At 42.2% G+C, this 20,667-nt stretch overlaps 1 protein-coding gene across 7 annotated transcripts in view; it reads left to right on the top strand.

Annotated features, from left to right (window-relative positions):
* The window catches only part of SYNE1 (spectrin repeat containing nuclear envelope protein 1), a 423,352-nt gene that overhangs the window by 396,434 nt on the left and 6,251 nt on the right, over window positions 1-20,667 (top strand). For all 7 annotated transcript variants that reach the window (XM_085888569.1, XM_085888567.1, XM_085888566.1 and 4 more), the window contains 9 exons: window positions 630-767; window positions 1,467-1,658; window positions 5,673-6,039; window positions 8,915-9,057; window positions 10,131-10,248; window positions 15,235-15,446; window positions 16,036-16,212; window positions 16,933-17,061; window positions 18,690-18,902. In XM_085888569.1, the coding sequence (XP_085744695.1) occupies window positions 630-767; window positions 1,467-1,658; window positions 5,673-6,039; window positions 8,915-9,057; window positions 10,131-10,248; window positions 15,235-15,446; window positions 16,036-16,212; window positions 16,933-17,061; window positions 18,690-18,902 (1,689 nt within the window). The remainder of the gene's footprint in view (window positions 1-629; window positions 768-1,466; window positions 1,659-5,672; window positions 6,040-8,914; window positions 9,058-10,130; window positions 10,249-15,234; window positions 15,447-16,035; window positions 16,213-16,932; window positions 17,062-18,689; window positions 18,903-20,667) is intronic.

Here is a 20,667-nt window from a genome sequence, read left to right as displayed (position 1 = left end):
ACTAGGATTGTTTTTTTTTTTTTTTTTGAGGGATGGACAGGGTTGTTGGGTAAGGAATGACAGCACATTCACTTTTTGACAAGACCCTCTGACGGAGATCACAATTTGTTTTATCTAATTATATTTAACAACAACAGAGACTTTTTACTCAAGGTTCATCTCACGTGGTATTCCACATAATGAGAAAGCAGCATTCGGGCTGAGATAGAAGGAGGGTAAGCAAGGGTCGGAGTGATGTGTTTATTGAAGTTTACTTGATGCATTGTGCAGTGTGTTTTACAATAACAAATTATTTCAATGGTAACTTCGCGATGAGAGAGCATGAGAAACAGCAGTTTATTGCTCATTAAAGAGCAAAACGAATTCACTGCTCAGTACATGATGGGTCATGCAACATATGACAGTAACAAGGTTGGAGCAGTACAATTATAAGTTTGTGAGAGCTCTGGAATGTGAAGGAGACATTGTGAGATGTTTACTGTATATATCCAAATGATTCAATAATAGTTTGTGCTGTTAAAGATCCTTTTCTTCATCATTCTTCCAGGTCGGTGTATTTTTCTGCTTTATCATGTAAAGGGATCCTTCCAATGCAAACATTTGTGCTGTTTTTTGTTTTCCTCATGTAGCATTTCACTGGGAAATGGGACGATTTTGAATCATCCAGAGAGAGCATGACAGTATGGCTTACCGAGATGGACCTTCAGATAACGAATGTGGAGCACTTCTCCGATTGTGATCCGCAATCCAAAATTCAACAGCTCAGAGTAAGTCCAAGCACAGTGTTTTGTACGGCGCATATGGTGGCCTTTGGCTTCAAAGATGTTATCCATTGTTAAAACTGAGTGGGAGAAAGCATTTTATTTGAATGATGTTGAGATGAAACATTCTCCTTTTAATTAATGTGGGACTGTTGCATGAGATGTTACCCGATGACCTTCATCTTTGGGCCCAAGCTGGAGAAGCATTCGTCCTTACATTTTTGCTGGTTTGTTCACATTCGTGAGTTTTTCTTTTCGAAACGTTGTAGGCGTTTGGGTATGTGTCAACTCGCAAAATTATCATGTCAGTGACGGTTACTTATGCTGGAGCGGAGCTTAGATTGTGTTGTATTCCCCCAGCAGCACTTACAAATCATTGAGAATATCCATTCTTTAATTGGCCAAATTGTGTCTTGTTCATGAAAATTTGACTTTCAATGAGTCTTAGCTATGACATTATAAAATAACAAAATTATATACTGTATGTTCTTGTAGATGTCATACTTCAGCTAATCTGCAATTTTCTACCAAAATGGTTGCCTGCCATGTGAATTCGAAAAAGCTTTTCCTTCCCCCGATTCATGCCTTGACAATATCAGTTGGGGCTATTTAGAGGTGACTTAATTTAATTGGCTGATTTCTAAACTTTCAAATGCTTATTTTTTCAAAATCTTTCAAAAAAAACAAAAAATATGATCAACACAGGTCTTCCAGCAAGAGAAAACCTTGAACAATGCACGCCTTGAGGAGTTGCGGACACAGGCGCTGTACTTGATGCAGTGTTCCGAGCCGCTGGATGCTGTCAGCGCGGAGCTTGGTTTGGAAGAACTGCACCGACGCTGCCATGACGTGTTTGGCCGAGTGGAACGTTACTTGGGTCGCCTGAACACCCCTCGTGTAGGTGAAAATGTTGTGCATCTTTTTTTTTTACATTCAGTATGAAGAGCAAGCATAGCTCCATCAAAATGATCTGTAATCCATAAATTGGATGTGCTTCTTGCTTGTGCTTGTTACCTCTGCCACCGGAGGTGGATCGAGTTTATGTTTTCACCCCTGTCTGTCTGTTGGGTTGCTGAAATAGGGACCCTTATTGTCAGTAATTCTGTCTGTTTGTTTGGATGTTTGTTCGTTTGTCATCAGCATAATTGGAAGTAAACGTGGGCAGATTTTGACCAAACTCGGGTGGTAGGTACATCTTATGACCTCATGCTTTGGAAATTGTGATGGTTGCTAGGGACGCTTTGGTTCCCTAGCAACAACCGAAAAACCTTCAAAATCGGTACCGTTCACGCGAAATCAATTCCGAAAGCCATTATCCCACGTAGGGTTATGAAATTTGTCACGAATGATCTACAGGTGATGCTCTATCAAATATATTCCGGTTTTTGTGATATATGGAATACTTTACCCGCAGCGTCCCCTACAATTAGGGTATGCGCGAAAATTGGCGAAAATTGAAGGCCCCCTAGCGACCAGGTGAGTGCATCGATACGAATGAAACTTTGCAGGTTCATGGTACTCAATGAGTACTACAACTTTGCCTCAGGACATATTGACGGATTTCGCTTAGGTCAGGGGACAAAGGTCAATTAGTGCAAAAATCGATAATATGCGAGAGCTGGAGGTGCCTTCGCGCCAAATGCTACTCCTCCTAGGGTTATGGTCGGATGGTCATGAAAATTCACACTAATCGTCTGGAATACATTGTGCACAAACTATCGAGCCGGATTTTCGATTTAGATCTTTGTTCACCCACAGCACCCCCTCGAACTTTGGGGATTTCTGATTTCAAACCGCATTTTCGGTACTTTTCATTCAAATGGATACCGAGTAGTTATCAGTCGATGGAACTGGATGAGATTTGATATGCATAATCTTAAGGTGATTCCCTATCCGCTGTATGACATCCATTTTGCTCTATATCTTATAGTTTCCATGCTCGGCGACCCATCGCCGCCTACCGGCTTTTCTGTCTATTTGTTTGTCTGTGAGCAGGATAACTCAAAAAGTTATGACCAGATTCGGACGAAACTTGGACATATTTGTTGTGTGAAAAGGACTAATTGATTCGATTTTGGTGAAGATCCCGATCCGGATCCGGATGCGGATAGTATGATTTTTTTCAGTGATTCCTCACCATTGAGAGATGGGGGCTCAAAACAATATGTTTTAACTACTGTATGTCTGTCTGTCTGTTCGTCAGCATATTTCAAAACGTTGTGGACAGATTGTGACAAAAACCTAGTGAATGAGTTGGGTAGGTGAGAATAATAAGCCGATTATATTTTGGTTAACGTCCGGACGCAGATCCCGCCTATCAGTTGGATACGAAACGTAAACTGTTCAGTCTGGTGAAAGAATGCGTTCTCCTGAGTGCCATTCTTTTTATTTTCATTTTACTCACAAAATCTGGTTTCATTGAACTGCATGATTGGTAAGTTAGTGAAGCAGCACCTTTATTTCTCAGCCTATAGTTGCAGCATCATGCACAGATGGTGCTTGTCGCATCCATCTTATTACCGATGGTGTTGTAAAATCCTCTTTACCCACTATCTTCATTTCTGGGCTGCATTCAGTATTTTCTCAGGGTTGATAACTCTCCAGGAGCCCTGCATTCCACACATTCCATTCCTCGGGTTAGGAACTTTGAGTTAATCTGCAGCAGCAGAGGATGAAAGAAGCATTGCATACAAGAACTACAAGGTCCACAACAGTGCCTCGTATATCACCATCAGCTGTGTTTGTATTCCTTGAATAATATACCAAAATGTAGAGTAGATTGGACAGTTTTGCTTGTGTGTATCGTGAGTCATCTCTGAACTGTTATAAAAAAGTATTAACTGATGTGGAAGATGTATACATTCTTGAGTTACCAAAGCAAATGAAAACTGTAAGACGAAGTTCAGTCCTTAGCTGTCCCAGTTTAATCTGCATCCGAGAGACAGAGCACTTCCTTGTGGTGCAACGAACACCATAGCTGTAAAGCAACTATCCAACAGTTTATTGTTTGGTGGGGCTTGACCCCAGATTACACACTTCAAAGGTAAATGTGCTGCTTCTGTGCCACCCTGTCAGACATTAATAACCACAGACTTAAATACACACCGGTGCATTGTTCAGTCACTCCCCATGGTAAAACTGCAAAAGAGTTTAAATTGTAAGTCTGATTATATTTAAACCAAGCATTTGTGTTGAAACAAAACATAAAGAGATGGGAATAGGGGGTGGGGGAGAAGAGTGTGTTTGTGTGTGTCAGACAGAGTGCTGGATTCAATGACCATCAGGATCATCAGCTAAGCACTGTCCATTGTCATTGTTTTGACCCCCAATCCCAGAACCTCTCCGAAGGGGAGGTTCGCAATCTTAGTTCGTGTCTGAAGACTCCAGAGAGGGAAAAATACTCCAGTTTCATATTTCTTCTGGACCCATACCCTTACCACTGAATAAGCGAGCATCCCAGAGAGAACAAGGTTCAATTTCACAGTGATTTCACAGTGCATGCTTCCCGAGTTGTGGGTTGTGAAGTTGTAAAGAGACCGATGCCCGAACAATAACCAACCATGGTTTACAGCGACATGAGGATCTCCCCACAGCCCTCTTTCCCCTCACTCAGCCACTTACACATCCAATTAACCAGCCCGTGCATGAACCAAGGGACACATAAAGGTCATGGTGAGACCAGTAGATCTCTCAGATGCCACACCATAATTTTTTGCATCAAGGAAGCTTTCCTAAACTGCTAACAAACAGCACCAAACCCGGTGTCACATACCCATAACAACTAACCCATTCCATGGCTGAGCAAGTCTCACCTTTTTGTCTCTCTGCAAAAACATGCAATGCTTAGCACTCAATTGGTGAGTCTTCTGATTATCTCATTCTTAGGATTTACATGCAAACTCGGTAACATCTATCCATCCATTGGTATTTTTGTTTGGTGAGCTATCTGTCAGTTATCTGATCCCATCCTCTTCCGGCAAGACGGAATGCAACTTACTTGCCTGCTTCCCACCTGCCAACTCAAAACGTCAAACATTCACGGTGGGGAAGAAATCCAAAAATACTCTCATCAATCAATGTCTTTAATTAGTTCTTATTCAGGAAGCCTAAAGGAGGTCCCCCAGGCATTTCTGTAAGGCACCAGCTGTAGCCACTAACTTTGTAAACAAGTTTACAGAATTTTCAGTCTGCTCAGGCTCTCTACTGGACTCGACCTGTGTGCAGGGAGGAAAAACAGCTAGACAAAACACTTAGTTCGTTAGTTTTGTACCATGACGCTGGATCGGGTTTACAGTGTATCGGGGCCCACACTCCGAAGGGGCCCATAGTGACCAAAACTGTTTTATAAGTGTACAAATCGCGATACAATTTGATTTTTAAAAAATTATATATAACTTAATAATTTTTAAAAACAATCTATTTGAAAGGGGTATACTGTACATATTTAAGTGCCACATAATAATTTTGTGTTGTTGCAGTTTAAATATATTTTTATTTCCACACCGAAATCATTTATTGGCGCGTGTCGTAACTGCATTGCCAATGCCGGTGGTGGAGAGGAGGCAACACACCAAACCTATGTCAAAGTGGATAAACGTTTATATATCCAAGCTTCAGGAGAACATGATATACATTACATAATGGTGCACTCCTAGATCATGATGAGAGCAACAATCTCGTTTAAGGTGCTGCATTACTTTTTACCACAAATTATGGGTTCTCTTCAGTCTTCATGTCACATCATTCTGGAATCTGAAAATCTAATAATCTCTTTCTCTCTTTCTCTCTTTCTCTCTTATACTATATGATAAATATTATAAATATTTGTTCATGTATTTGATGTCAGTATCAATGTACATCTATCTATGTGTGTCTTTGTTAAAATTAAAAATACGTTTTGAATCTTTTCAGCTGTTGCTTGAACCAGAAGATGTGAGTTATGATGGGGTGGATCTGGAAGAGATAAGGGGCCTTCAGATTTGTTCAGAGCAACAATCTGACTCCTCTTCCTCAATGTCCCTTCCTGCGTTCTGTACCACTTCGACAATGGCGCATTTACACCACCACATACAAGGAAGGGAGCTCACCAGTTCTGCATCACCTTCTCGCCATGACCTTCACTCTTGCTCTGGTTTGGACACCCCAGCAAGTACTAGTTCACTGGAATGGGACCACTATGACGTTGAGGAGGAGATGGATACAGAGGGATCAAGAGAGAGAGCGGAACTCATAGAAGAGGATGGAGCATCTGGATATCATTCAAAAGACGGTCTGTCAGGTGAGGATTACAACTAAATATCAATCATGTGTATGCAACACCTGGCTGCTGGCTGGATCATTTACGATGGCCTGGTTGTACCACCGATGAAGTCCCCCCCCCCCTGTAAATACGGGATGGAAAGGAGAATTTTCCCAGAGTACAGCCAAACGATAACTTGTTTTCTAATGGTATCTTGGGATCTCTTGCTCAGACCAGTCAACAGACCCTTCAGCTGCTGTATCATCTCCCATCACCCATTTGTCGACAATAAAGATTTCATGCTAACTTTAAAAAGAGTTAACAATCACATACTGTTACAAACTGGTCAAATACCAAATTCTCAGTCGAACCAACACAGGCATTCCATTACCAGTAGAGCAACACTTCCAAATGTCATGCAACCAGCAGTCAGGTACTGCATATGAGAGAGATGTCCATTGGATGATAACACGGACTTACATTATGGTCCGACACAGGATTATTATTATGGTACGGACTTACACAGGTCCTACACATTATGGTACGCAGGATTTTCGATTTGGGGGGAGGGAGGGGGGGGTGGGTACGAAGCTTATAAAAGTTGGACTGCTGAGGGCATGATGGTGCAGCACCGTCATCCTCGTTGTGGGATGCTGTGCACGCCCCATTGCTTTAACCTGGAAAGTGAAAGTGTTGAAAATACAAAGCTCAATGAGTTATCATTTTGTGGTGTTTTCAGGCAATATGTGGGATTGCAGCATATAAAATACTATTTCATTGATTGAAGTCTCGAATGGCGATCAAAGTTTGAGTTTAAGTTCAATTCACCAAGTAACTCGTGACAGGAAACATTATATGAATACACAGATGAGTGTATACATATACTTTTATAATCAAGTAAGTTTATCGTTGAAGTCTATCGAAGTAGTGTTGTGCTCAATGATCTTTGTGGGAAAAGAAAAGATGAGGAACAATGTACACTAATTTGAAGATCAAAAGCATGATTTTTCAATTACAATCTCGCAGGCAAACATACAGCATAATGAGAGAATCTCATGAGATTTTAAAAATACATCGAGGCAGGTACTTATTGTTCACTTAGTCTTTCAGCAGGGTTCCAAGTTCCATCCTTCTTGGGTGCTTCCTGGAGAACTGATCCACCATCCTTTCCTCATCAAGATCAAAGTCGTAGTTAACGTGTGTTAAGGCCAACGCAGACAACCTGTCTTGGGTCATGCTTGCCTTCAAGTAGGTTCCAGGTGCTCAATATAAAGCTTAAGGTGGCAAGTACACACTGATTCCCGACAGAGGTTGCAAAATCACCAAAAAAAACAACTTTATTCGGCGAAACAGCATTTTGCATTATATATTTAATTACGTGCGCAATTTGTGACAAAGGTTCAAAATTGACATTTTTAAACAACAACACGTGAAGGAAGCCATTTTGCCAAATTTGTGACATAATTAGTGAGATTATCTTTCTGACAGCCAAAATTTTTATCATTTCCAAAAAAATCCAACGTCTATGACATAACAAAGCAGCTTTGAGAACCGCGAGTCATTTTAAGTTCACCACATTACCCCCTCGAATGTCGTAATTCATTCATTCAAATCCAAACATCGTTGATATAGCCCACTGTATATATCATCATCAAGGAAATTTCGTGAGGATTCCAATGAGCACACACAGAAACATTAGAAAATAAATGTTAATGACACTTCATTTGGCCTCGATGAATTACCTGCTCACGAGCAAAGGTGTCTGGGTGATGCGCCATCTTTATACAGTCACTTTAAAGGTTAATTGTAAACACGAGAATCGTGAAACATCACTTCGTCAAATCGATAATTTAATCTCACGGTGTGTATTTGTACTGAAAATCAAGAAAAAAAAATACTTCCTTGTTTTACCTTTCATCTCCAAGCCTCATAAATCACACTTATTTTTTGCAGCTTTCTGCAGAAATCTCACTTCCTTAGAACTTGCATTATTAAGTGAAAGGGACGAGATACATTTTCCATTTGCACATCCACATTATGAACTATTTGGCGAACTTTTGTGTTGAGACGTTGAAAGAAAGCAGAAACTAAAATCACAGTTAGAGAAATCATTACACTCAAATCTCAGCTTGGTTTGAGTGAAGTGAAACTGATTCCTGATTTGTTTTCAGATCTTCAGGTTGAGTCGTGAGGTCATGAATTTAGCTCTGCGATTATACTGTATATTGTTGAACTCTTTCCCTGGTAGAATCGGATCTGACTAAAAGTGCTACCATGTACAGTTCCAGTAGGAGGTGCTGTATATTATATCGGGCCGTCCTTCAGAGGGGACATTAAGCCGGTTGTCCTTTTTTGCAACACATTTAATGACGACGGAGTATATTTTGCAATTGTAAGCCTTGCACACATATCCTGGCCAAATTCCAAATAGCCGAAGTGAGTCGAGTGTACGTACGTATGACCACTCTGAAGTATCCGGACCATTTCTAGTGTATAGCCTCTGGAGAAATACCATTAGCCTCTGAGAATGTTTCTTGTAATTTGATACCGGGTAATAATTATTTTTTAATTAGAACAGGCCAAACTATTTTTTGTGCAAAATGAAGAGTTGCTTTCGTGCTGCAAGTATGACTGACATTTCTAATCATTCGTTCTGCTAAGCATCATTGGCCACTCAAGAAATGAACTGCTCAGCAAAGTTTGTTTTCAATTTTAAACGTTAAAAACTTTAATCCAATCATTGCTCTTCAAAAGCCATGCCATTCGAAACAGGGATTTCATAAAGCAGGTTTTACTGTAGCACAAATGCAAAATTATGTGTTGGCCGGATCCAAGCCTGTTTATCTTTCATGTATTCATCATGGGTGGCTTTGCTGGTGCAAATGTGTTCATGCCTTCCCTCCCCCTTGCACAGACATGGAGCCAACTTTAGAAAACCGTGTGAGGCAGCTGGGCCAGGCGCTGATGGAGAGCCGCCTACAGCTCCAACGTACTGAGAGAGCGGTCCGAAGCCGTACGCCCACAGGGCCCGAGCTCGACAGCACCTACTCGGGCTACGTAAGTGGCCAAACATGGGTACTCAACGGAGAAGGCTTGCTAGTCGTGTGAATATAGGCAAACCTTGATGTGAGCCCGTTTGAAACTGTTCTTCATCGACTTTGTTGTGACGTCAAAGGGGTATGCAGTTGCCAAGCTGCCACTTTGTTTTTAGCCCCTGGGTTTAACCGTTGAGTAAAGGCCGTTGAGAACTTTGCGAGTATCATTTAGCACTGTGGCTTGCTCAAGGGTTTCTGGAATGCTTCATGTGCAAAGGCCATTAGATTTTCTGCCAAGAACTGGTGATTCTCACAGCTGGTTCTTGTAATTTTTTTGTGTGCTTGTGTAGTATATCCTGCACGTGATGTTTTAGAAAATGTGATCACAGCATCTGGCACGTACCCAATAGAACTCATAAAGTATTAACGGTTGTTATTTTGTGATACATTTCCTTGGTCCAGCATTTCTCAATGGTATTCATTGCTTTTGGAAATATTTCATTTCAATACAGCTTTAAATTTCAATGCGATGACGATTCTTCGTGGTTGTTTTGCTGAAGATGGTTGAGAGGATTTTCATGAAAATGTAGTGTGTGTGTGTGTGTGTGTGTGTGTGTGTGTGTGTGTGTGTGTGTGTGTGTGTGTGTGTGTGTGTGTGTGTGTGTGTGTGTGTGTGTGTGTGTGTGTGTGTAAGGCACCTCCATAAAGGCAGCGTATGGCCACTCTTCTGTTCTGGCTGGCTCTTATTTAGCACTTTCTGGCTCACCGTGACATTGATCTGTGGAAATGCAATTAAAATTCTCAGCCTGTCAATCGGACCACCATGGAGCCAGGGTAACGTTGAAAAGAAAGCTTGGACTTATTCTGACTGTGTCGGCTCCACATTCCCATTTGGCCTGGCCAAAGCCATCCACCCCACCCCCAACCTTTTGTGTCATTTTGGCATTAATCAAGGGATAGGGATTAGTGACAAATCATTTCTTAGCTCCAAGGCTGTGGGCAGATATTTCCGCCCCACACTGTTGTTTCAGAACCCCACAGGACGAAGCTGCAAGGGTTGGTACATTTTTTTCCCCCTCTTCTGTTTGCTTTCAGACAAAGCTCCTGAAGGAGTGCCAGAGGAGCATTGAGACTGTGAAATGTGCCAGCGAGAAGCTCAGCGGAGAGGAGATCTCGGGCCTGGATGTGGGAGCATCAGAGAGGCAGTCCCTATGTAAGCGAACGGTTGCATTCAATGACTGTCCTTTCCTATTTATCAATGCACAATATTTGGAGGTTTTTTGGGGGTATATTTGACAATGTTGTAGCTTATGAATTAATTTATTTTGCTCTGCAATCTCATAGATGACTTCACAAGGACCTGACAGTGTTGAGATTTTGACCCTCAGTTTACCAGTCGGTTGCATTCACTTTTGTAGCATTCTTTGTTAAGGTTCAGCATAACAGAAATTCAGTAAAATCTGGGCCTTGTAGTTAGGTTAGGGTTAATGACCTGTGACCTTCTCTTTTGTGGGGCAACAGCACAGCATGTACTGCTTCGTTTGGCTGGTATGGTGTGCATGTTTTTGTTTTGTTTATGGTACAACACATCAAAATGTAGGGATATCTGAAAACAATTTCAGTGTCACCATTACAAGGAAATACTGTCAGGAACTTCAATGCAGGAGAGGAAGCTTTTGGGCCCATCAAGCCTGCACAATCATGTCAACATTTGAGTACTCCTCCATCCACAATACTTCCATACACACATCCAACTTAAATTTTAAATAATACACCAACTCCACTGTCACTACCCCGGCATGGAGACCATTCCATGCATTCACCATGCACTCTGAATGAAAGACCATTCCATTCCATCGGGACCATATGCCGTACAGAGCATCGCTGCTGCCGAAGCTGTCTCCTGGGCTACTGAGCACAATCCTCGATGGGTCGCCACTTCGACATAGGAGACTCCAATAGCTCGATCATCCCAGCAAGCTGGTACTCATTTTACCAAGCTCAGAAGGATGACAGGCTGAGTCAACCCCACCTCGTATTAATTCAATGGAGTGTAGGATTTGAACTCAGGACCCTGGGACCACAAGCCCACCAACCTAACCATTAAGCCAACACCAAGCATAACAAAAGACTCTCCCCCTTTTCCCCCTCCCCCCACCCTACAAGTATCCTAAATATCCTCTTCTTTATTCATAAACTGTGCTCCCTTGTCCTGTCAGTGTCTATTCTACTGAAAAAATTATTCTGCACTTATTTTGTCTGTACCCTTCGTTATCTGAAACATCTCTATCAGCTTCCCTTATAACCACCTTCTTTATAATGTAAAAAGTACTGTCTCTTTCAGCCGCTCTTCATAACTTTGTCGAGCTGGGCTAAGGATCATTATAGTTGCTCCATGCTGAACCACCTCTGTGGTAGCTGTGTCCCTCCTCAGATGTGCTAATAATAATATAACGAAAACTGAACACAATGTTCCAGATGAGGCCTCACTGATTTCATATGCAGTGTTGACACCACCTCATTTGATTTATAATTTATCTCCCGACGAATACAACATAAAACCCTTTTCGCTTTACCTGTAGCTGCCTGGCACCGTGCTGTCTGCTTACCACTCCCTGCCTCGGCATATATTACCACCTGGCCAGAATCCTTATTCTGATCAGTCACACACTTCAAACTGCCCATTGCAAGATGTAATCCCTATTTTCATTCTTCTTACCCAACCCCAGCACCTTACATTTCCTTCTGTTAAACTGTATCTGCTCATCTTTTGCACAATCTATTAAGGTATCTAGACTGTCCTTAATCTGCAAACCCCTCCCCCTCCCCCCTTCCTTTCTCTACTGTCTACCTCACCTCAAAGCCTCGTATCATCTGCAAATTTGGAAAATAATTGATTTAATTTGTGAATAATAACTGTTCTACAACTGATCATGACTTACATTCTCCCAAACCCTAATAGCCAGTCTTTTTTTTTGAATTTTTCCCCATCACTAAGCCAGTTTCCAATGCAGTTTGTTGCTCTACCAGCCATTGCGCAAACCCTCGCCTCAGCCAACAGCCTTAAATGTGGTACCATATCAAAAACTTTGGAGAAAGTCTAGATAACTACATCCACTGCACTTCCCTCATCCACCCAGTCAGAAACTGCCCCATAGAACTCCAATACATTTGTTAAACATAAACTCCCTTTGGTAAATTCATGCTCACTACTACCTTTAATTAGTATGAAATTATTCAAATGTTTCCCCATCCGTTCCATCATTAACATCTCCAACACCTTCCCGACTACTGAAGTCAAGCTAACAGGCTTTAGTCCTCCAATTCTTCTCTGGATCCTTTCCATAAATGGTGTTACATTTGCTACTCTCCAATCCTCCATTACCTGCACTGACTCCAGTGAACTATTAATTATATCGGTTAACACCACGATTATCTACCCTGCCACCTCCCTCAAAAGTCTCGGGAACATGTTATCCAGCCCCCGGAGCTTTATCGTCCCTTTGTTTTCCGAACTGTTTCTTTACTTCCTTCTCTCCGACTTGGATCTCCTCTAAAAGTCCTTTCTCACCTCTGAGATATATATACTCTCAGCTACTGTAAGTTCCCCTGTCCTCTGTCTGTTTTGTAAATGTAGAAGCAAAAAAAATAAATTAATTAATAAGCCTGTCATCTCACCATCATCCACCAATCCCTTCGGGAACCCACACTTATCTGAACATATTGTTTAACCCTTATATACTTAAAGAATGTCTTTCTGTCATGTTTAATATTTTGGCCATATCGTTTTCATTTTCCCTTTTGGCCTGGTCAGTTATTCTCTAAACGAGCCTCCGTTTACTCCTATCTTGATGTAAGTTGGACTCCTGTTATTTTGTACTTAAAGAATACCTTCTGGCTATCCTTATTTACACTGCTTACCACCCTGCTTGTCTACCCTGGTCTCGTTCTGCTTCTACCTTTGTGCCTCACTGGAATATAACTGTTTTGCACCCTTTACATGTTCTCCTTGAAGGATGCCCATTTCTCTGATGCAGATTGGCCACTCATTAACTTTACCCTACCTAAAGCACCTAACTCATCTCATACCATCAAAGTTTGCCCTCCTAAAATCGAACAACCTTACCTTTCTTTCCCAAATTTCACATCTCAACAATATAATTTATTAATACTATTTAATACTATGTTGTGGTACCTTGACCCCAGATGTTCTACATCCACCTCCAAATAAAGGATCGAACACCTCGCTCCTACCATTCACCCTAGCATGGGCTTTTCTACATACTGCCTTAAAAAGCAATCCTGGAATAGATTTTGAAAATCCTCCTCAGTTCTGCCTTTTCCACATTCCTGGACCCAATCTATCCCAAGCAAATTAAAATCCCCCACAATCAACACCCTACTCTTTTCACAGGCCTTTCTGAATTCTTCCTCAACCCCTCTTTACTGCCCCTCCTTTCTTGCAATCATTAATCTCAATCCACACACAATCCTCCACGTTAGTCCCTTCCTTAATGTCATGCCTTACTCTTGACACAATATTGTGTTTTACCCAGATTGCCAAATATTTTGCTATCTTCCCTTTCCTATCATACCAATACATCTTGTAGCCTTATGGTTCTGCCACCCAACTACTCTCATTAAACCAAGTCTCACTTACTGCAATGTCGGGCAGGGGGTGGGGGGTGGAGGGGGGAGGGATATACGCACACCTTCGGGGCTTTCTTCCCTTTGATGTGCATATGTTGTTCATGTTGCAAGACTCAGCACGTCGTCTGACGACTACAATCCAAGCTTTGAGCTTCACGAGTCTGGACGGACGCACAGGTCAGCTACCATTCAAATAGGATCTTTGTCAGTTGGTGTCTGTGACTTCTGAGTGGTGTTACAATGAACACATGAACAGCGTGACGTTTTTGAAACTTGTTTTCAAATAAACAGATACAAAGTCAAATGAGGAAGTTCACCATTACATACAATGTTCAAATCCGATTCCCACGTTTAGTTATTTCCGCCGCCCAGTACCCCAGTCCTTCCGGCACAACTTATGTGTGTTCACCTCGTCCTTTGGGGTTGTCGAACATTTGTCTTGCTGCGGTGTCCACTCAAACAATGGCCCGTCCACAAGGGTGATTTAAAGAGCTCAAAGGAATTCTTTCCTTCGTAATTACACAATCTTAATGAGTTTCAATCAACCTGATTACAATCGGCTCCATGCGTTAACAACCGCTTTGGACATTAACATCTCATTCACTCGGAGTTAAATAGAGTGTGGGGATGATCGAAACTCACAGCTCGCCGCATATCACCCTTCAATCTACACCTCCCTCTCGCGGGTTTATATAGTATCACAGAACAATCCCGTGTGTTACAGCAAATATGATTCTAGTCCATTCCAGAAGTTTCTTCTGAGAACATTCCAGCATCTTCACGAATTTTACCAGGCAGTTTACAGTACAATACTGCCATCTACAGTCAAAATTATCCCATTTCATCAAGCAGGTTATATAACAATTCACCGATCCGTGCAAAACAAAACTCATAACATGTAATTGTCAATTTGAATCATTTATTTACAGGCATTTACTAATGTTTAAATTAATCAAATCGAGCTTTTAGTTGACATGCAACTACATCGCATTTCTCGCTATCGACTTTAGCTTCAAGCTCTTTCATCTAATTATTTGAACTGCTGCCATTGGTACATAATATCTTTAACTTTTCTGCTCCAGCCTTTTTTGCCTGTTCCCACCATCCATATGCCACCAGCAGCAGTTCTCCCATCAACAGCATCTCCACCCTCCTCTCGCCCCAAAATGCCTCTTCAATTTCCATTGCAAACGTTTCTGCCCCCTTTCTGTTTAGTCTAATGCCATCATTGTGGAAACATTCCCTTTCCCCCCTAAAAGACTCGCAGTGCTTTGAAAATCGAAACCCGTGCTGCCCACACTACTTCTCCAACCATGTAGCTTTACTTGCAAATTCCCCATCATCACATATTCTTGGGAGAATCCTGGAAAAAATTACATTGAAACCTTTTTCCTGCAATCGATAACCAAATAATTAGTATCTCTCCATTATCATGTGATCTGTATATAAATGTAGGAATCATTTATCAAGCAATTACGTTTTTTCTTTTGCAAAGGAATTTTCGAAGAATCTCTTTGAATCAAAAGTTTCGTAATCCCCATTCACGTAGGCGTAATCGAACGATGGGAGATTCTGCAAGCGGAGGCACTTGGCAAGGAACTGCGAATGAAGCAGACATTGCAACAGCAGGAAGAATTTGAGAGCAACGTAGACTCCATCAGAAGCTGGCTGGAGCAGATTGAACCTGAGTTGGAGGAGCTGCGTGGTCTACACACACCGACTGATATCCACGAGATTGAGTTGCACATCTCCAAACTCAAGGTATTATATATTTATTTTGTGATGCCTCCTCACCTTTGTTCATTATCACAATGAGTGACCTATAACATGTGCGAGGACTTTGTAGTTTTTACCCAAAAGGCATATTACTCTCTGAAATGATGGCTTATTATTTGTACAAGTCATTCGTATTATTTTGACTTTTCCGTAAGGTTTTCCTTTGGTCGCACATGGGTTGACCACCCCAGTTCACTTCGACGGTTTTTCTCCGTCTATTTTAATATTGAGCCTTTGGTTTGACATTTGCCTGCATTGCAATATTGATTAATTGTTCCACTAAAATTGAGTGGATATCAAGTTAGACTCCACCTGTCTGAATTAACATTAATATATAAATAAAAATAATAAACTAACTACCAACAGTAGTATATAAATGGATGGATGAATGGATTGATGACTTATTCCTGAGAAATGAATGATTAATAGTAAACTTTATTCAATGTTTCATAATTACTTTCTTCCAGGTAAAGGATGTTTGTGTACATACGAGTATTTAACTGAATTTAAGAATTAAGGTCATCATGACTAAGGTCTCTTAAAAAGCTTTTTTGCTCGGTATTGTGCTGTTTAGGAGCTTCAGCATGCGGTGGAGAGTCGTAAGCCAATCATACTGCTCGTAAACACAAGCAACCTAGATGATGGCAAGCCACAGGATCGGCTACGCCAGCTGAACCAGCGGTGGGATTGTGCATGGCGATGCATCGAGGACTGGCGTCTCTCCCTCCAAGATGCCCTCATGCAGTGCCAGGTGATTGCTTTCTTGCTTCTCTTTTTCACCCTCGAGTTCTACTCTTTTATTTTTAATTACTATTGTGGCCATTGGTCCATTGGAGCAAATTTTCATTGGTGTTAATGGTCTTGTAGCACACCTGCCTGCCATACTGCTTGAGCATTAGCTTGCCTTTTCACCAAGCCCAGATGAGCTTTGGCCAAGGCCGGGATTATTATTATTATTATTATTATTATTATTATTATTTTTGTTGTTGTTGATGTTATTAGTATTAATTATTATTAATATTTGCTTTGTTACAATGTTATCATTGTTTTTGTTATTTATTTTGTAATTGCAATGCCATGCCTTGGAAGGACGTATTATCAGCTGCCCTGCCACTTTATGACAGCGTGCATTTAAAACATTGGAATTCTATTGGATTTTTTGTGGTTAATTAGTCTAATCAACTCAAGAAGTCATTTTGGTGTATCGCACTCCACAGTAAAACTCTGAAAAAAACATGCGCCTCCCCGCCCCCTCCATATCCCTCCCCTCCCTTCTCCCTCCCCCCCACCCCACACACACACACACACACACACACACACACACACACACACACACACACACACACACACACACACACACACACACACACACACACACACACACAAATCATTAATTTATTGTACATTCCTTTTCATCTTCAGTTTTCCCTCTTTTATGTGACTTCTTTCCTCTTTTGTTTTCCTCAAGTAGGATTTCCATGAGATGAGCCACAGTCTGTTGGTATGGTTGGAAAACTTGGACCATAAAAAGAGGGATGTTCATCCCATCACCTCAGGCTTGAACCATGAGATTTTTCAAAACAAACATCGGATGTTGTTGGTAAGTTTTAATTTGAAGTCAATCTGTATACTTGGAGTTTTGTTTTCATATAGAAATTGAATCTCAGGGAGGAGCTGGATTTTAAATCTGGTCAAGTTTCATTGGACATCGTAGTTTCTGCAAGTACTTATGTGGTTCCTTGATTTTGTGCTGCTTGTAATCATGGTGTAGGAAGACAGCAATAAGTGGAATATGATAAAACCTTGCAAGTATTGCAAGTGATTAGAATTGTGATCCTTTTTTTTAGTTGTTTTTGTATACCTTGTCGAGGCTCGTATGAGAGCTAACACACAACGCACAGCAAGGGGGGGGGGGGGCATGAGACAAGAGTGGCGGGAGAGGGAAGGACAAAACAATGGGGAACAGAGACATTAGGAGATCTGTGGAAGGGAGAGGGATGGGGAAATGATGCTATAAGATGCTGTAAGATGTTATATCCTTTAAATGATGCTATACGGGTCGACAAAAACAGAACAAAGCAGGTGATGTTAAGGATCAAGGTGAAGTTGGAATACTTCTTGCCACACATGTAGTCCCTCAACTCCTCTTGGTGTCAGCTCTTGATGGAGTAAAACAATTCTAATGAAACTAAGACAGATTATGTTGTAGAAGTGTATCTAGTGAGACAAGACAAAGTAGTCATACATTCACCTTTTGTTGCAGTAATCTTGAGAAACATTCCAGAATATTTATCTGCATAAATGAGGTTTTCTTTTGGTATAGTGTTTAGGCTTATGGAAGAGCGAGAAAACAGAATGGATCAGGATGTAACAAAATTAAAAGAACATCAGAAATAGAGGGGGGGTGGTAGGGAAGAGAACCACACCAACAGCATGTTTGAGGGACAAAATAGAGGGAGACCTGAAGGAAAAAATCAGATGAGACAGTCGCAAACACTCAATCATAGAGGAGAGATTGGTTTTGGAAGGGTTAATGGGGATAGAAAAGATCATGGTTGTGGGTGGGAGATAACCTGAGATGGTGGTGAACAGCTGTGTTGAAGCCCTGGAAGGAAGAATGAGATTGAAGAAACTATGGAAGTTGGTTCCACAGGTAGGAAAAAAAGAGGAATGAATGAGTGGAGCTGAGCAGTATCTGGATTTTTGAAATGTCACCAGAATAGATAACTTTCAGACCATGTGCACAGTGCAGAAACCTGTGAGAAGGGGAGAAGGGGGACAGCATGGAAAGTGCACAGGGTGGAGTCCAGAAAGGAAGCAGTAAAAGACAGAGAGACCACCAACCTGGATATTGTGCTCGTGAGGAGCTTCGGGATGCTGTGAGAGGATAGGGCTTCCGGCTTTAGCATGAGAAGATATAAGCGTATCAAGGAGAAACAGAGCTGCAAGCTGAGAGGTGATAATTTGGAATATCGTAGACTAGTCTGCCAGCCTACCCTAATATGATCATGCAAAAGCAAATATGAACATTCACCCATGCAAAAGGAAATACATGCAAATATGCCGGCAGCCTCCTTTTGAAGGACAAAGTTCTTCCTGCAGCATTTCCCACTTTTCCTTTGTGGAACAAGGCAGACTGATTTTGTTCTGGTTAGTGAAAGAAGCATAATATTTATACAAATGAAATGCAAGGCTTGCCGTGAGCGCTTCAGAAACTCTCTCATGCAGGAAGTACGGAAAGAGCTGAAGGATACGGAGCAGAGAGTGACATTGCTACAGGACATGTCGACTCAGCTGTTGGTGAATGCAGAGGGTCAAAACTGTCTGGAGGCTGAGGAGAGGGTCCGCGTTATTGGCAATCGGCTAAAGTTACTGATCAAGGAGGTCACACAAGACATCCAAACTGTTGAGCAGTTCATGCATACCACGGATGATCAGCGGGTAAGCCAGCACAAGATCCTTGAAACTTACCAACTCTTGTAAAATAATGTCGGAATTGTTTTAATGAAATGTTCTAAGGCTTTTTGTTGAAATAATTTTTGGTAATATCTTGTAACACTGTGTTGGATTGATATAGTTTATGGTATAGGAATATGTTTGTGTCCAATAAGTTGGATCACTTTTGTTCATGCTTCTCCAAAGCTGCAAAGTCTCTGCTTCTCTGACTTTTTTTTTCTAATTGAATAAGGGAGCCAGCTGTTCACCATTTTGTCTCTCAAGGGACACTGGATACCATTGACCAGAGTCGCAGGGCCAGGCTGAATGGCAGAGCTGAGCTGTTCAGGCAGCTGAGGTGTAAAACTGTACGTGCATTAAGGGTGGACAAGGAGGCCTATGTGCGAGGAATCTGTGAGGGGGTAGAGCATCACCTGTGGTCAAGTGATTCATGTCCCGCTTACAGGGGAATTCGCGCATTGCGTTCATCCAAGCCCAACCCTCGGAGCACTGCAGTTAGAGCAGAGAGTCGTAGGCTCTTGACAGAGGAGTCCAAAGTGAAGGCCCGCTGGGCCGGTTACTTTGAGTGGTTGTACCAGGCTGATCCACCAGCTGTCGAGTTGGACGTCAAGGGTGTTATAATCCCTGTTGCTGACCCTCCAATCAACTGTGGTCCACCTTCGCTTGTGGAAACACGGGCTGCGGTGAACCGGTTGAAACAGGGTAAAACTCCAGGGATCTGTGGCATCCATGCCGGACTTCTCAAGGCTGGTGGAAATGCTGCACTCATGTTGTTGCATGCAGTTTTGTGCTCTGCCTGGAACACAAGCATCATCCCAACTGATTGAAAGAGGGGCCTTGTTGTCCCTCTCTGGAAAGGGAAGGGTAATCGCCAAGACTGCAACAACTACCGAGGGGTGATGCTGCTCTCAGTGCCGGGCAAGGTCTTTGCTCGGATAATTCTTGATAGGGTTCGCCACCATCTGCTTGAGCACCAGCGTCCAGAGCAGTCAGGCTTTACACCAAAGAGATCAACGATTGACCGTATCCTTGCTCTTCGTGTCCTCACCGAATGCAGACGAGAGTTTCCGCAGGGGCTGCTTGCAGCCTATGTTGATCTCTGTAAAGCGTTCGATTCAGTGAATCGGGATGTCCTCTGGAGGATTCTTTGTCTTCATGGGGTGTCACCAAAACTGATCAATCTGATGTCTGAACTCTACTCTGGTACTGAGAGTGCTGTGAAATGTGGTAGTACCATCTCTGACTTATTTCCAGTTGTTACTGGAGTTCGTCAGGGATGTGTACTTGCCCCCACACTTTTCAGCACTTGTGTGGACTGGATTCTGGGGAAGATGTCGGAGAGATCAAGCTGCGGTGCATCGTTTGGGAATGTCAAGATCTCGGACCTTGATTTTGCAGATGATGCAGTCATCTTTGCGGAGACTTTAGATATCCTTTTGGGGGCCCTCGAGGTGCTGAATGAGGAGTCGGGGCCACTGGGATTACTGGTTTCTTGGGTCAAAACTAAGATCCAGGCTTTCAATGACATATTGGATGATGCTGTCCTGTCTTTGTCTGTGGTGAGGATGTTGAGGTCGTGGAGAGATTCACTTACCTTGGCAGTGATATTCATGTCTCTGCTGGCTGTGAGTCAGAGGTCAATAGACGTCTGGGTCGGGCCTGGGGAGTCATGGATTCACTGGATCATGGGGTGTGGCGCTGTCGGTACCTGTGTGGGAGGATGAATGTCCGAGTCTTCAGGTCCTTGGTG

This window comes from Eptatretus burgeri, chromosome 7, assembly GCF_056783735.1.
Source record: "Eptatretus burgeri isolate ZD-2024b chromosome 7, Ebu_testis_v1, whole genome shotgun sequence".
Lineage (NCBI taxonomy): Eukaryota > Metazoa > Chordata > Myxini > Myxiniformes > Myxinidae > Eptatretus > Eptatretus burgeri.
Note: the sequence above shows the minus strand (reverse complement) of the source record. Positions and strands in the feature narration are given on the sequence as shown.